This window comes from Neofelis nebulosa, chromosome 8, assembly GCF_028018385.1.
Source record: "Neofelis nebulosa isolate mNeoNeb1 chromosome 8, mNeoNeb1.pri, whole genome shotgun sequence".
NCBI lineage: Eukaryota > Metazoa > Chordata > Mammalia > Carnivora > Felidae > Neofelis > Neofelis nebulosa.
In genome coordinates, this window is record NC_080789.1 from 115110004 (window position 1) to 115125983 (window position 15980).

Consider the following 15980-nt stretch of genomic DNA (forward strand, 5'->3'; position numbering starts at 1 on the left):
AATCCCCTGGCCCTTCCCCACCATCAGCAGATGCCCGGAATACCTGGGAATAAGCGGATTGCACTCTCCAGGGTCCAGGGGGTTGATGTCACAGTTCTCGTAATCAAAGGTGCCATTCCATAAATGCTTTGCCAGCTGGAAAGCTATTTTCCGTTGTGCTAACGTGACTTCTTTTCCGTGCCACACATACACTTCACTACCGAAATCAAACACCAGTACCTGGGGAAACGGCACAGAAGATGGAGTTAATGCCAAAGCCATGCTCCAGATGAATCACGGTCTCTGCGGACACTGAGTTGAGCGGGTGAGGATACAAACCCTAATGGAGCCATCAGTGGAAACATAAAAAGATCCAGGGGTGGACCAGCTGGCTCTCCCCTGCTCCCCTAGTCTCCACCCCGTAGGTGGGATTTCCATCTTGTCCTGAACTCTCCAACTCTGTAACAGCCCTCATTCATAAAAACAGTTATTTGGCCATGACTTCCTGTCTTCTTTTCTTCTTCCTTGCCTCCCTCCTTTGTTCATTCATTCACTTAGCATATATACAGGCCTTCTCACATGCCAGGCACTGAGGACCAGTGAGGTCTTCTCTCCTCTGTTCAGTTCCAACACCCTCAAAGGGAGAGACCATATCATATTTATGTTTACAGTAGGGATTTACGAAGTGTTTGCTGAATGAATACGTGAATGTAATGCTATTTCTTATTTCCATGCCGTTGGTTTATTCTATTCTTTCTTCCTAGAATAATTTCTTCCTTCGTGTCCAGCCATCCAAATCCTACTCAACTCCCAACCAGGCTCAATTTCACCTTCTCTTTAAAACTACTCCTGATTATTTCTTCCCTGTGATTTTTGTTCTCATTTAAATGCCCATATGTATCACACACTCCATCTAGGTCTGGATTACATCCTTTCTAGTACTCCTCTATTCAATGAAACTTAAGGTTCTTTTGTGTCTTCCGCTTTTTTCTCAACATGTGCAATACAGAAGGGTATTGACGATGTATGTATGTACTTAGTAAATATTTCCCAGCGTGAGAGAAAAAATCTAGTACATCACTTGGCAAACCCAAATTATATATACATGCATCTGTTATTCCTGAAACTCCAAGACTGCAAAAATATAATGTTCATAGAAAAGCAAGAGATAGGGCTAAAGAGTATTTACATTTTATTCCCTGTTTATATTGAGATATAACTGACATACGGCACAGCATAAGTTTAAGGTATAAGGGCATAATGACTTGACTTATATAAACTGTGACATGATCACCACAATAAGTTAACATCCAGCACCTCATACAGACACAAAAGGAAAAAAATACAAAAAGAAAATATGAAAAAAAAAGGAAAAAAAATTACATTTTGCCTAAAACAGAAAAGGCTTCAACGATCCATGACCCCTCTGAACAATATTCTGAATTCTATATTTGTATTTAACATGGCAGCAAGGGTTTGAATTCACAAGTAAATATCCCTTAAAAATACGCCACTGTTCAGGGCGCCTGGGTAGCTCAGTCAGCTAAGCGCCTCTTATTTCGGCTCAGGTCACGATCCCAGGGTTCGTGAGTTCAAGCGTCGCATCCGGGCTCTGCGCTGACAGCACGGATCCTGCCTGGGATTCTTCCTCCCTCTCTCTGCCCCTCCCTGACTTGTGTGCTGTCTCTCAAAATAAATAAATAAAAACTTAAAAATAAACAAATAAACGTCACTGTTCAACAACAGGCACTAACACTGGCCAGCGCATATCGGGCGCTTACTATCTGTTTTATCGGGCAGCCCCGTGCAAAGGGTTTCTCAGTGAGGGTGGTGCCCGGGCACTGTACCTCTTTTGACTGTAGAAGGGAGCACTTTGGAATTTTCCCCCAGTAGTCGTCATCAGGAACAAGTTTGTCATCCATCAGACGGTAAATGCAGTTTGTTTCAATTATGGCTGTCTCATAAAGTTCGTCTTCTTTTGGGTCTCCGGCGGCTTTGGGAGGAGAACGATAAGACAGTCTGACATTTTACACTGAAAAGTGGCTGGTTTAGAAGAACGAAGTAGGGGGGAAGAAAAGTCTCGTGATTCTCTGAAATACAGTAAACTCTTACACTGGTAACTGGTTTGGCCACCCAGAAGCTTCCAGAAGTCTTTGGCTGCATGAGTGTGTGTATTAATTCCTTCTTCGATAGTTTGGATATAAGTAGCTCTACAACCAAGTTCCCTCTTTGTCTGAATTAAACCCGCAAGTTCTGAGGCCTGGAAAAAAGGAGGAACACAGTTACCTGGGTAGACAAGCCTGTGGCTAGGGCGGAAGGGAGAAATGGTGGGTCTGCGAGGAAAACCAGGTGACCACAGGGGCTGCAGGCTCCGGTTGTTGGCTATTTTCGGCAAGGTGGAGAAAACGTACGGGGGGTACAATTCTCTAGAGCAACAGCTCTTTGTTTTCAAATCTAAGAGATGGCTTGTGGAGTTTTTGATAAATGCCCACTCTCTGGGCTTCTCCCCAGGAGATGCTCATTCAGTAAGTCTGAGGTAGCACTTCACAGATACCTGGAACAAACAGCTTTGAAGTGATACACCAGTTCCTTTCACACGGAATAGGACTTAAAATCTGGAGAGAAGGGCCAGAATCCTTCCAAAACATCCCACTCAAGCAAGTACCTAACGATTACTTGTTTGAGAGACATTCAGCAAAAGAAATACTACCCATCCCTTCTCACTCAATTTCGCATCTGAGAAGCCCTTGTAACGGTCTAGCAACTGTGGAACATTCTATCGGGCGTGCAAAGGAGATGCTTAACGGAACAGTTTTTATTTTCCAGATACCAACCTTTGCCTTTTCTATGACATTTGCAAACTCTCCTACCCACAGGAAGCAGTGATGGGGAGAGAGCAGGAGGAAGCAGTCCCCGCTGTTGAGCGACGAAGCTCGAGGTTCAACCAGTCGTGTCTGCACGTGTCTTCTTCCTGTAAGGCGGGAGGCAGAGAGTCACCATCTTCCCAGACAGGAAACCTCTGCAAGCCACAGGAAGGACCAGGAAGCACCTCTGCTACAGACTTTTGCAATTCTAAAGACTCTTGTCTACCAATACCGGTTCCGTGATGCAGGCTGGGGGAAGGGGGGTTCGAATGTTGGCCTTAGAGGTTACCCTCCCTTGCCAGTGTTAGGACACCCGCTGGTGTCCTTTTACAGCACGTGTGTGGATTAATCAAGTTCCCTCCTCCAGGAAAGTTAGCAAACATGTTCCTTTCCCCTCTGTAACTCCTCTCCCCATCTCTTTCTCTCGGCGTGGCCCACCTCCTACATTTCATACCCTCTGCCAGCCGTGCTGCAGGTGAGGACGTGCCTTCACACAGCATCTTCCTCCTGGGGGCTTTCATGCCACACCGAGGGCAGTCTTAGCGGGGATCAGCTAGGAGGGAAGCACTGCTTTGTGCTGCTTTCCACACCTTCTCCTGAGTGGCCATTGATTTAGACCTTTCCACAGTCATACGGACAGTGCTGTCTCTGGGACAGTGCAAGTCTGAGACAGTGCAAGTCTCAGAACTTGGGAAAAGAGGGTTATTTGTGCTTGTGGCACATCCTCCAAATGCACTGAAAAGGCCGGGGCACAAACACACGGGACACCCCCAGTGAAGGATATTTCGTCCATCCCCCCCTCACTGATTACTCTAGCAGTTGTCACTCGTCTCTCTTCCTAGCCTGCAGCTTCTCTGGTTGTCTCCCTTGCCAGTGACAGAGGGGGTGTTGGAGTGGAATCCTGGTCGCCTTCACTTGCCTCTGCTGTCCCTGGATTCCTTCTCCAAGAACCTGTGTCTCTCCTTCTGGCCCACGCTGACCTCACTTACCTCAGCCAGGAGAACTGAGTGGAGAGAGCCACCATGAAGGCTGAGGGGGCATCTGGAGCTGCATGACAGTGCGGAGGCGGGGCTCACGGGGCTAGGGGAGGCAGCAGCAGAAGCTGAGCTTCTAGAATGGGAGAGACCTGGGGGCAAATCCAGCCCTGCTACTCGACGGCGGCTGTGACCCCAAACAGGTCACTAACCTCTCGAAGCCTCAGTGGACAGAGTATCTCCCACCTCAAGGGATCTTGAGGACCTCAAAGAGCATACGTTCTCTTCTGCTTACAGTCAGGACTTCTGACGTCACCAGACTAAAACCCCCGGTCAACGTGCGATTCCTCTGCGCTGCTTTTATCTCATTTGTTTTTTTTAAAGTGATTTTTTAATTTTTTTAAACCTTTATTTATTTTTGAGAGAGAGAGACAAAGTGTGAGCAGGGGAGGAGCAGAGAGAGAGGTAGACACGGAATCTGAAGCAGGCTCCAGGCTCCGAGCTGTCAGCACAGAGCCCGACGCGGGGCTCGAACTCACGAACTGTGAGATCATGACCTGAGCTAAAGCCAGACGCTCAACCAACTGAGCCACCCAGGCACCCCTCCTCTGTGGTGCTTTTAAATACCTTTAATCTGTAACAGCATCAGCTTCTTGTAGGGCACCGCGCTGTTGTTGGAATTCTGTTCGGTCAGGTTGACGCTCCGCAGGCTGACGTTGCTGAAGTTTTCTTTACTGGCTAAACCTGCCAGGGTGACTTCTGAGAAGTTGGAGTTGGAGGACACTGGGAGGGTTGAATAAGGAAACAGTGTGGGGGTGGGGCATCTTTAGATGTTAATGCAAATGCACCCCAAGGAAAACCACGAGACGTATTTTAACAAAAGTCTCTATACGTAGGCACTCTGTAGGGATGGCTTAGTCCTAATCTTTCTCCTGGAGGCAAAATGACCAAGTAGCTGATCTCCTGAGGTCTTCCGCCCCAGGATTAAGACTGTAATAACAAGATGCTGGGTTTTCCATGGCACCAACAGATGTGTACGTGACATGTGCCTATCGTCACAAAGCTATCCCCAAGCCCCCAAGAGTGGAGGTAGGGGAAACGTACCTAAAGTTTGTGCCAGCAAGCCTTTATTTCTTTAACCGGTTGTTTAAAAAAAAAAAAAAAGTGTATGTGCTAGAGAGAAATTCAGCAAATTGTTTTGCTGGGATTAGGCTCTTTCTCGCGCTACTTGACAATTCGTATGGCATCGCGGTTTTGACATATGTTCTCTTAGTCAATCAGTTACAATGAAAAGACTCAACCCTTTTGTGTAAATACTGTGTCTCTAAGAAAAACTTCAGGAAGTAGGTTTATGAGTGCTGAAGGAAAATAACAATTATAGCGAGAATATTCAAACTGGCAAGACTGTGTATGCCATTAGCTCCACCAAGAAAACCACTGTTTCAGAACTATGGAAGCCCATGTTACCAGGCTGAGCAAAGCGGAGCATGGAGCTCTCTCCTCCCTCCCATTTGCTGCCTCCACCCCCAAGCCCCGGCGCTACCCAACTCACATCCCCAGCTCCGAGGCTCCTGACAGAAGCAATCTGGAAAGCATTGTTTTATGCGTTTAATAATATGAAAATCTAGGATTAGGAAAAGCAGCAGTTTGGGATGTTTTCTCACGAGAGATCAAATGATTTGCTCTTGAGCAAGATTAAGTGGGGAATGACTACGTTTGGGCTCTGCAGAGCTGAAAATGGGTTCAATTACAAAGCCCAGAAACGTCCTTTTCCAATCTCTTGAAAGAAAAGTCAACCAAGCAGGATAATTTAAATTAACCAAGGGAACAGATGCTCCACGCTGTTAGAATTTCTGGGAAAAGCCTTTAAATTCCAGGCAGGTGTGCACAGCACATGTGTGTGCAAACTTACTCATTTTTACGTGACGAGTGTCTTTTGAGCACATTATTGGCCTTAGCAAGGCAGAAAAAGAGGATTCAAATCACCTAATCACCAGTTCCAAAGCAGGGGTAGGGTGGTGGTTTCACATACTCACTCTTTTCTACTTTCATCCGCTTTGACTCCATGAAGGCAACGTTTAATCTCTGCTCCGTGTATTCCTGAAGGAGATCTTCTCTGGCTGCCAGCATTTTCAAGGGATTTTTGGAAGCCTGAACCCGGCGCTTGGGCCTTACTGCGCGCTTGTGCTCGGCCACAGAGGAGGTCAACCTGGGGAGCAAAGTGGAGCTGTGACCTCGGTCTGCGTATCATCCACACCTGGTTTATTTGGGGGTCTCTGACCCGAAGCGACGGTCTCTTCAATGTCACTTCCTGATTTTGTTGTAAGTCTTACAACTCCCCCTCCTGCCCGCCACTCCCTGACATGGAGACAGAATCTTGGAGACGGGGATTGATCCAAAATCCCAGAGGCTCTCCCCACACCACGCCCTGTGGTCTCTGCCTGGGGGCACGTCTGGTGCCTCATGGGGCAACTCATTCCATTACTCGATGGCTCTGAAGGGTGGGAAGTTCTTCCCCACCCTCATCAAACCCACGGACTCTTCCTAATTCTCCTGTTGGAATATTACATACGTGTACTTCTGTCCCTGGCGAGCCTTTCAGGGATTTACAGCCAGCCCTTGCTTCTCGACTTAATTCTCTTTCCTCCATACTAAACTTTCTCTTGACACAACAGTTTTCCAGTTTCCTTATGAACCCCCACCCTTAACTAGCCTCCTCTCAGCCCTTTGTGCCTTTCTGAAAAATAACCACAACTTTGAAGAGTATGTTGGAATAAAGTAAGTCCACGAAACCAACTGTAACCGCCATACACACACTCAGCTCTCTGGGGCAGAGCAGACACGGGGAGGTGGGTGGGCCAGTCACATGGTTTCCTAACAGATTCTGCTGCTGCTCTCGACTTCCAACTGCACGGTCTCTGTGCTATCGTATAATATATAACATCGTCCTCTGTGTGTGTGTGCATAAACATAGATGTATATATATTTACATATCATGACTTAAGCAATGACATTTGGGATGGGAGAAGATGAGAAATGGTTAAATAGCCATGTGTGCAAATACATAAAATATCATTTAAAGGTGAGAAATGGAAAATTCTTCATTTAAAAAAATGTTTAAGCTTATTTATTTTGAGAGAGAGAGAGAGAGAGAACGCAGATGTGTGCATCAGTGGGGGAGGGACAAAGAGAGAGGGAGAGAGAATCCCACGCGGGCTCCGAGCTGCCAGCGCAGAGCCCAACATGGGGCTCAAACCCATGAACCGTGAGATCGTGACCTGAGCTGAAATTAAGAGTCGACTCAACTACTGAACCACCCATGTGCCCCTGTTCATTTTTTTCTTAAGATAGAAAAAACCTGACAAAATGGAAATATGCAACAAATGCATCAGGAGCAGCTTAAGGAAAAATGTAGGATAACCACACAGACTTCTAGAAGAGACTGTCACTCTGACAATTTGTGGGGAATAGACAAATGTGGTCGGTAGCTGTGGGCTTAGCCTGGCCAGCATATATGCTCCCCGGTTTCCGATAAGAGTACCTGGACTCTGGCTCTGGCGGGCATCCAGAGACCAGCTCTGGGGCACTTGGCATCTTCCCGTCCCTTGGCCACAATGACCACTGTAGGGCTGGGCTCAGACCCTAGAAAATCAAGCCTGGAACCTGTGCTGGAAGGAACAACTGGGAAGAGAAGCAGCCTATGCTGGGGTGGCCATGGAGCCAAAAATTCCACAGCTGGGGTGGGCAACTCCTGCAACGCGGTGATAGCTTGGCTGGAGCAAAGCAGCCCCAAGGAAAATGGAAAAGAGAGAGACTTCATCCTGAGGAGCCTCTGGAACCCAAATTCACACCTGCACTTTTCAGCGAGTGAACCCGTAAATCCCTCCACACCTTTCTTTTGCCACAGTCAGTTTGACTTGGGCTTCTTTCTGGCACCTGCAGGGAAGGAATCCTAACACCATACCTGCTTTCCTGAGGTGGGTTAGCCATGATCTTGTGTTTGAAAAGAGACCCTTGGACATCAGAGAGAAGACTGTCGGGCCTATTAATTTCATAAATTATTGTAAGTTAAATAACACGCTTTACTGATGTTCTAGTTAGTTGTATTAGTTTGAGCCCATGTGATCCAAAATTTTTTCAGAGCGAGGAGTAAGTGAAAGGTATAGAAATCTTTGCTAAATTGAGGGGTGGGGGCAGTATCTAAAAATCTGCAAAACAAGAATCAATTATGTAACAAATCCAGTGACATTATTTCTAACGGGTCAGAGCAAACATGTGTGGCACACGCTGTGTATGCCAGATCTCCTGCCTGGGTGCACATTCGCTCTGGAGCGCCCGTGTTTTCCCTACCCCACGGTGCCACGTGGCTGGCTCTGGAGAATAACAATTTGGCTGTAATGAGTTCTAGTCATAGAAGGAGATACAGTGAGAGAAGACCCTCGTGGAAGTGCTGTGTGAAGGCCGAGGTAGGAATCCGATCTCTGTGGGTGAAAGATAGAAACTAAAATAACTCACTTAGGGGCGTAAGGGTCGAAAATGACATCGAAGTCCTCGTCCAGCTCCACGGGGCTTCTCGGTAGAGTATAGTCCATGCTGCGGTAAAACCTGGCAAAGGTTTCGTCATCGTCCAACTTCATCACCTCTTTAACAGATTTGCCGGTGACCGTGAGTACAGTTTCCTGCATCCCACCAACTATGAACAAGTGCAGCAAATAAATGACGTCAGATTCGTGTAAAAACACTACTCCAACTACGCCTCCCGATAGCTTAAAAATGATTCCCCCCACCCACGTTCCAGGAGTGGAGAAACATGGTAGTGATGCCCAGGGCTCTGTGGATGCTTCCTGGGCCTTATTGGACTCGTTGTGAGAGGACTTCTCGTCTGAAAACAGCTGGCACCATGAGAGCGGTAGGAGGCAGAGCCAGCCTCGGCCTAATTCTAGATCAGGAATCGGTAAAAACTTTTTCTGTAAAGGGTCATGTAGTAAATATTTCTGGCTCTGCATGGGAGCCTATATGATGTGTTGCATGCATCGGCTCTGCTGTGCAAAGTGACTGCTGACAATACATGAACAAATGAGCATGCTTTCATTCCAATAAAACTTCAGGAACAAAAACAGGTGGAAAGCTGGATTAGTTTACTGACCCCTAGGCTAGATCACAGTCACAGATACATAGTAAGCTTTGAGTTGTTTGAATGTCTTGCCTTGCCAGTTTAGTTATTACATTACACTTTTATGTTTCTGGTATAAAGTACTTTTCTGTATTATTTCCAACCTATTAGGGGGTCACTGTCAATAGTAGTGACTCCTAGTGCTTAGTATTTGATCAGTTTCAAGTACTGGACATTTTTATTAAGAGATGAGGCTATTTCTGCATATTATTCTTTTGCTTTGTATACTTCGTGAACTTCTGTATTGAAATATTTATTCAACATCTATGCAGAAATCACTTGCAATAAGATATGCCAGCTGCTACATTATTAGAAACTGATATATACTATTTAAATTCCATCAGGCCTAAGATCATGTCGATTTTGTGTAATGCCTGCTTTCAAGTATAAGAGCCACATACCAAGTTCACAGTCCTGACTGGATGACATCCCAAAGATTGAGACTCAGAAGCCAACCTTATTGGGGGTCCCCAATCTAGTACATTATGAAGTGAATCAGACCTTGGTAACCCAATCATTCTTGACTTCCTTTTTTTTTTTTTTAATTTTTTTTTAACGTTTATTTATTTTTGAGACAGAGAGAGACAGAGCATGAACAGGGGAGGGCCAGAGAGAGGGAGACACAGAATCTGAAACAGGCTCCAGGCTCTGAGCTGTCAGCACAGAGCCCGACGCGGGGCTCGAACTCACGGACCGCGAGATCATGACCTGAGCCGAAGTCGGCCGCTCAACCGATTGAGCCACCCAGGCGCCCCTTGACTTCCTTTTTAACATGATAAGAAAGATCATGCTTTCGCTATTAATTGATGAAGTCAAGTCGAAAGAAGACAATTTAGCTGAGAAGAAGAAGCAATCAGATTTGTGATTTGGAGATTTTGAGAGAGGAGCAGGGGTGTTTTTTAGGTTTCCTTAGCTGCTCATTGAAATCTGCACCACAGAGTGCTCTAAGCATGAAAACCGAAGCTTCCCTCCAGCTTCTGGTATGTACCTTTGTTATTCAGCCTTCTTAGAAAGGTTTCCAGTCTGTCCAACTTCAGGTCCGATTCCAACTGCATGTCTGGTCTGGCTTCGATATCTAGGCAAGTGGAAACCATCCATGAGAGCTGCGACTCGCACTCTTCTGATCTGAGACCCACCGGTACAATTGGGTACCTCAGTGACTTACCTTCCAAGGGTTTAGACACTGGCGTGGTGCCCCTCGTTTTATTGCAAATAGGAGATGCCACTGGAGTTATGGCAGTGGGTGATGCCAAACCTGTAGAACATCAAAGGGGCGATTTAGTATCTCTGGATCATTTCTGGAGATTCCCAGGACCCTGCTGGCTATTAGTCCCAATGTAGATTTTACAACTTCTAGAACATACACAAATGTGCGAATGTGCACGCACGCGTGCATTCGGCAGGTGCCATGACTATGTAGGACCACTGCAAATGTGGATAGAATTTTATAGTTTCTAGGGACTATAATAGGTGAGAAGCTACTACAATGAGGACATGTGAGAACATATGCCCATAATCTGTAAATGGAATAAGAGTGTACAAGAGGCATCAGAATATACTTGAACAAACGGAGTGGTGGGTTCTGAAGCCCCTTTGAGGCGGTGGAGGTGGTTCAAGAGGAAGTATATCTGCACCGTGTCCCATAGAAGAAGTGGAGAATGGGCCGTGTCACAGTAGTGGGCTCGTGGCCCCTCACACTGGAGTTTTCCCGCAGGCGGGGATGCGGTGGGGGCAGTGTGGCCTTTGCGGCATCCTTCGGAGTGTGATTTTATTGAGCAATAGCCCAAGGAGTGCTAACCTTTTAGAAGAAAGACACAGAAGAGGTTACACTTAAATTGATTTACGATTGTTGAAGGGTCACATCCATCTGGGGTGTGGCTGGGAACTAGCGATATGCTTTCACATCTATTTACCAAGGAGCAGAGTGGGGAATCTTTTAAGAGTGTAAAGGTGGGGCGCCTGGGTGGCTCAGCCGGTTAAGCATCCAACTTCAGCTCAGGTCACGATCTCATGGTTTGTGAGTTCAAGCCCCACATTGGGCTCTGCACTGGCAGTATGGAGCCTGCTTAGGATTCTCTCTCTCTCTGCCCCTCCCCCACTCTAACTCTAGCTCAAAAAAAATATATATATATATATAAAATATATAAAACATATAACTAGCTCCAAGATAAACTATACATATATACGCACACATATGTGTACATATATATATATATACACATATATGTGTACATATATATATATATATATATATATATATATGTGTGTGTGTACATATGTGTGCGTGTGTGTGTGTATGGTGTAAAGGATGAAAGAAAGAGATTCCAGCACAGAGAAGGTAACTGGTTGGGACAAGAAACCTTAAATAAAGGTAAAGATGAGCACTTTGTTCCTCGCCTAGGTAGAAGGGATTGATAAGGAAAGGAACCAGTGCATTTACGGAGAACAGACTGAAATGTTAATGTTCACAGTATTCACTTGTAATAAATATGAAATCGTCAGATGACATTGCCCTTTCAGCACCCCTCAGAGAACCGCATCTGGAGAATACGTAACTAGGTGCCTATCGCTTACAAGGAAAAATGAATGAATGAATTGCTCTGCTCCTTCCTCCTGTTAGCTGGAGAGGGATGTGGAACAGCATAAAACTTTCAATGAAAAATACTGCAATGTAGTTTAAAGTTTCAGTCTTAGGTGATATTCTAAAAGTATTTCTCAGCAGGTACCTGTATTTGCTTGATGATGTCAATAAAAATTTAAAAATTTACTTCAATAACCCGACCTGCCGCAGGTTTCTATCAGCGAGGAAGCAAACGTTCTTGAGAGATAATAAAGTAAAAGTTGGTATCACAGGCAGTATAGGTGCAGCTCGCCATCACCTACTAACAGGATGCACAGGAGAGGGAAGAGTCCCTTAGCACAGAGATCACGAATGCTGAAGGGAGCAGAGGGGCCCCAACTCCTGGAAACCTGGCCCTCTGCACCATCGGGGCACCCCCTGCCATCCGTTTAGGCAGCCGCACAAGAGCTCCTAGCAGTGGGACATCTCTATCCCAACTAAAGACCAGGGTTTTTCCTTAGGAGGGAGGACATGTAAATTTAAATGACACCAATAAGTCAGCCAGAGAAAAGACAGATATCGTGTTTTCACTAGGATGTGGAATGTGAGAAACTTAACAGGAGACCACAGGGGAAAGGGAAGGGGAAAAAATAGTTTAAAACAGAGAGGGAGGCAAACCATAAGAGACTCTTCAACACAGAGAACAAGCTGAGGGTTGATGCACACCAGAACCCACGCGCCCACGCGGAGCATGTCCACCCCTCCCCCCGCTCTGACCTTTCTTCACCATCCTGCCGGCCACCGTGAACTGGGTGGAGTCGTTGGCTGCTCCTTTGCCTTTGGTCTTCCAGGCTTCTTCTCTCACAGTGATGAGGTGCTTCCTCTCTTCGATAGTCATCTGGCTCTCCCGACTTTCTGTGACCCGCTGTTTGTAAAGTGTACCAGGGAGGAAAGGGGAGAGGGAAATGACAGAGACGTGAATTTTAGCAGGTGGCATTGCGTGAGCCGAAAGTCAGGCAAACAAACAGGAGGGTTACACTCTCCACAAACGTCTGTCACCGTTCTATTGGAAACAGGTTTGGCTTCCCTACTTCCAGCTTGGGTCAGAGATCGCCATCAAGGACAATGAAAATTTAGGTTAAAACTGTGATTTTTCTTTTTCCCACTCGTTTGTTTGGAATACTGGAACACCAAAATGATATCTGGGAAAAATCAACAAAAATAGACTGTCTTCGTGCCATGAATTTCCCAGGGTTTTAAAGTTGCTCTGTTCTGGGCCACCTAGGTGGCTCAGTTGGTTGGTTAAGCGTCCAACTTGGGCTCAGGTCATGATCTCATGGTTCACGAGTTTGAGCCCCACACCAGGCTCTGTGCTGACCGTTCAGAGCCTGGAGCCTGCTTCGGATTCTGTGTCTCCCTCTCTCTCTCTGCCCCTCCCCCACTCACACTCTGTGTCCCTCTCTCTCTCTTTCAAAAATAAACATTAAAAACAATTATAAAGTTGGTATGTTTTACCTAGCTAAACTTGGCTGATTAGGAAATTTTATCCATATATAGTCACAAAACACATGGTCAATCCAGAAAATCTCATCCACTTGAGTTCATGAGGAACACGGTCAATTATGAAGGAGAGAAAGCTGATTAGGAATAAAGTATGCTACAAGAGGGTTTTCTGGAACTCAGCATGCTTTTTCTGAGACAACTATGTTACATGGGCAGCTAGGCAGGTCAGCCCATGAAAGTGACTTTTAGGCCCTAGTATATCTGACATTGAGGATAAATTGTACTATAGACATAATCTACATATTTTCCACCTAAAAAATATTTTCAAAAGCTTCTAACTGAAAGATACCTGCCTCTTCAGTTTCTAAGCCACTGGACTCATTTGGTCTGGGGGAAAGAGGCTTAGGGGGACTGAGGGAGGCCGGGCTCAGGACACTCGGGGCCAGTGCAGGGGAAGGGGTCGGCCAGGGACAGAGGGTGTGGATGATTGTGGTGGGGGACACTGGGGCGGGAGGCCTTCAGTGGTGGTAGGACACAGTTTGCTTTCCCTTCTCCTCCTCCGTGATGCTCTCCTCTCACTACCAAACCCCTCTCCGAGAGCGACTTGGAATTAGGGTCCTTGCGCAAATCATGAGTGGGAAAGTTCAAGAGAAGTGTTTTTAAATTTTTTTGACAATTTGTTTTGATAAAATTGGAAATGTATCCAGTGGCAGGGGGCACGGGCCGGGGAGAGAAGCAGGGGCAGGTGCTGTGGGAGTGAGCGTTGAGGAGGGCAGAGAGGAAAAGCCTCCTCCCAAGCAGAAGGAGCTTTCCTCGCTGGCTGTCCTCCCCAGGATGGCTCCCACGGCGGGGGTTCTAACACTGGTGTGGCCTCCTGGCTTTGTGCATTTGCTTTCACCTCAGCCTTTTCTCAGACCCGAGGTGTGCCCTTCCTGCCGGGGCCTTTGCTTGTAAGCTACAGATGAGCTCGCCTTAGCCTCTGCTGGCAGTCTCCCCAGCAACTCTTCCCTTGTGGGAAAACCGGGAGACCCCCGAGGGGCAGTATGTCAGATTCTGTCCCTCTACACAGCCCATCCCACTGTGGCCAATTGGCTTCCATTAACTGACCAGCAGAAAATAACTTCCAGATTCATTCAGCAAGAAAGCAGAGATGGGCACAGTTCATCCTCCTAAAACACTGGAATGATGGAGGCTGATGCAGGAGAGGGTTCCTTCCCTCCTGTCCAGAAAAGATGTACATAAAACCACATCTGCCCTGACAACATATGGTTTCAGCCATGAACATGGACTTGTCCAACATCTAGTTTGTGAATCTTTTGTAGACGTCTTCTACAATCACTGCCAGAAGGGATTTTGAGATCCTTGGTAATTTAGGTTAAAAAAAAAAAAACCACACACACCCTTTTCCTGAAGAGATAGGACAACTAAAAGCAATGCCTGATCCTGGCTTGTATCCTAGACGGGGTGGGGGCTAAAAGGGACATGGTTGGGGTGGAAGGTGGGGGGGAACGGACACAGTTGGAAATGGGCTGTGGATTAAGCATTGCATCAGTGTTGAATGTCTTCATCTGGATCACATTACTGTGGTTATGGAAGTAAGCCAGACTGAGTATATGCCCCCAAATCTCATACATTGAAACCTAAGCCCCCGTGTGACGTATTAGGAGGTGAGGCCTTTGGGAGGAGTTGGGTCATGAAGGTGGAGCCCTCCTGAAGAGGAGTAATGCCCTTATAAAGGACACCCCACAGAGCCCCCCTGCCCCTTCCACCGTGTGAGGACAGCCACCATGTGAGGAGCAGATGGTCGTCCAAGAACCAGCAAGAGGGCTCTCAGTAGACACTGAATCTACTGACACCTTGATCTTGAACTTTCAGCTTCCAGAACTGTGAGAAATCAATTTCTGTTTATAAGCCACTCAGTATATAGTGTTAGGGTAGCCCAAACTCACTCACTCACTCACTCACACTCTCTCTCTCTCTCTCTCTCTCTCTCTTTCTCTCTCTGTCTCTCTCTCTCTCTCTCTCTCTCTCTATATATATATAGATATATATAGATATATATATCTATATATATCTATATATATATATCTATATATATCTATATATATATCTCATGTATATGTATAGGAGACAGAAGGGGACAGGAGGAAGTCAGCAGTGGGGGCTGGGGTTGAGGGAGGAAAGGAGACATGAGTGGGGGCAGCCAGAAAGTGCCAACAGTTGGTGGCTTTGGTAAGGAGATGACAGTGCCCTATCACAGTAACTTTTTTTTTTTTATCAGTTTAAAATTTTATCCAAATAAAATATTATCCAAAAGTTAAAAAGCCTTTTCCTTCACTTTCCCACTCATGACTGGGGGGATGACCCTCATTCCAAGGAAGTCTCTCAATCACATACCCTTATTAAATAAACTATGCCAGGAAAACCTTGTCAAAATTCAAAAAAGATAATACGTTTTCTTTGAAAATGAAGTTTCAGGAATGAATTTTAATCAAATCAATATAGCACTTGGCTTAAAGCATTTCGAAAAGCATATGAAGCACCAAGAAAGTTTGCTTCTCCAAAGACCCAGATATCACCAGTTCTGGTGAACTTGGTGACACATCTCCAAAGTCCTGGGTGTGGTTCATGACTCAAAAAAAACGGCATCCCCGAATCAACAACTCCATCTCCCAAAGCGCTCAGATTCCCCTGGAGCTTCTGGAAGAACGTGGTGGATATGAGCCCTGGAATGATACAGCTGTTGTAGGACTTAAAGCTTCCAGTAGTTTGCCGTATCTCTATTATGGAGTATTTTTTTTCACTCCCTTCTCAATATTAAGATTAAATGTAAAAGCTTTTGCCTCTCTAAAAGTTTTATTTTAACTTTGCCAGTTAGTGAAATTGGTTTAGGGTCCCTACTTGCTTTATCTGACTTCAGATGGCTC

The 15980-nt window shown here is 46.0% G+C and overlaps 1 protein-coding gene across 19 annotated transcripts in view; it reads right to left on the bottom strand.

Moving 5' to 3' along the window:
• The window catches only part of SVIL (supervillin), a 231308-nt gene that overhangs the window by 21787 nt on the left and 193541 nt on the right, over nucleotides 1-15980 (bottom strand). For all 19 annotated transcript variants that reach the window (XM_058681568.1, XM_058681564.1, XM_058681566.1 and 16 more), the window contains 10 exons: nucleotides 12328-12475; nucleotides 10156-10245; nucleotides 9979-10065; nucleotides 8333-8510; nucleotides 5854-6026; nucleotides 4445-4600; nucleotides 2814-2950; nucleotides 2092-2239; nucleotides 1827-1972; nucleotides 44-219 (listed from right to left, as the gene is read on the bottom strand). In XM_058681568.1, the coding sequence (XP_058537551.1) occupies nucleotides 44-219; nucleotides 1827-1972; nucleotides 2092-2239; nucleotides 2814-2950; nucleotides 4445-4600; nucleotides 5854-6026; nucleotides 8333-8510; nucleotides 9979-10065; nucleotides 10156-10245; nucleotides 12328-12475 (1439 nt within the window). The remainder of the gene's footprint in view (nucleotides 1-43; nucleotides 220-1826; nucleotides 1973-2091; nucleotides 2240-2813; nucleotides 2951-4444; nucleotides 4601-5853; nucleotides 6027-8332; nucleotides 8511-9978; nucleotides 10066-10155; nucleotides 10246-12327; nucleotides 12476-15980) is intronic.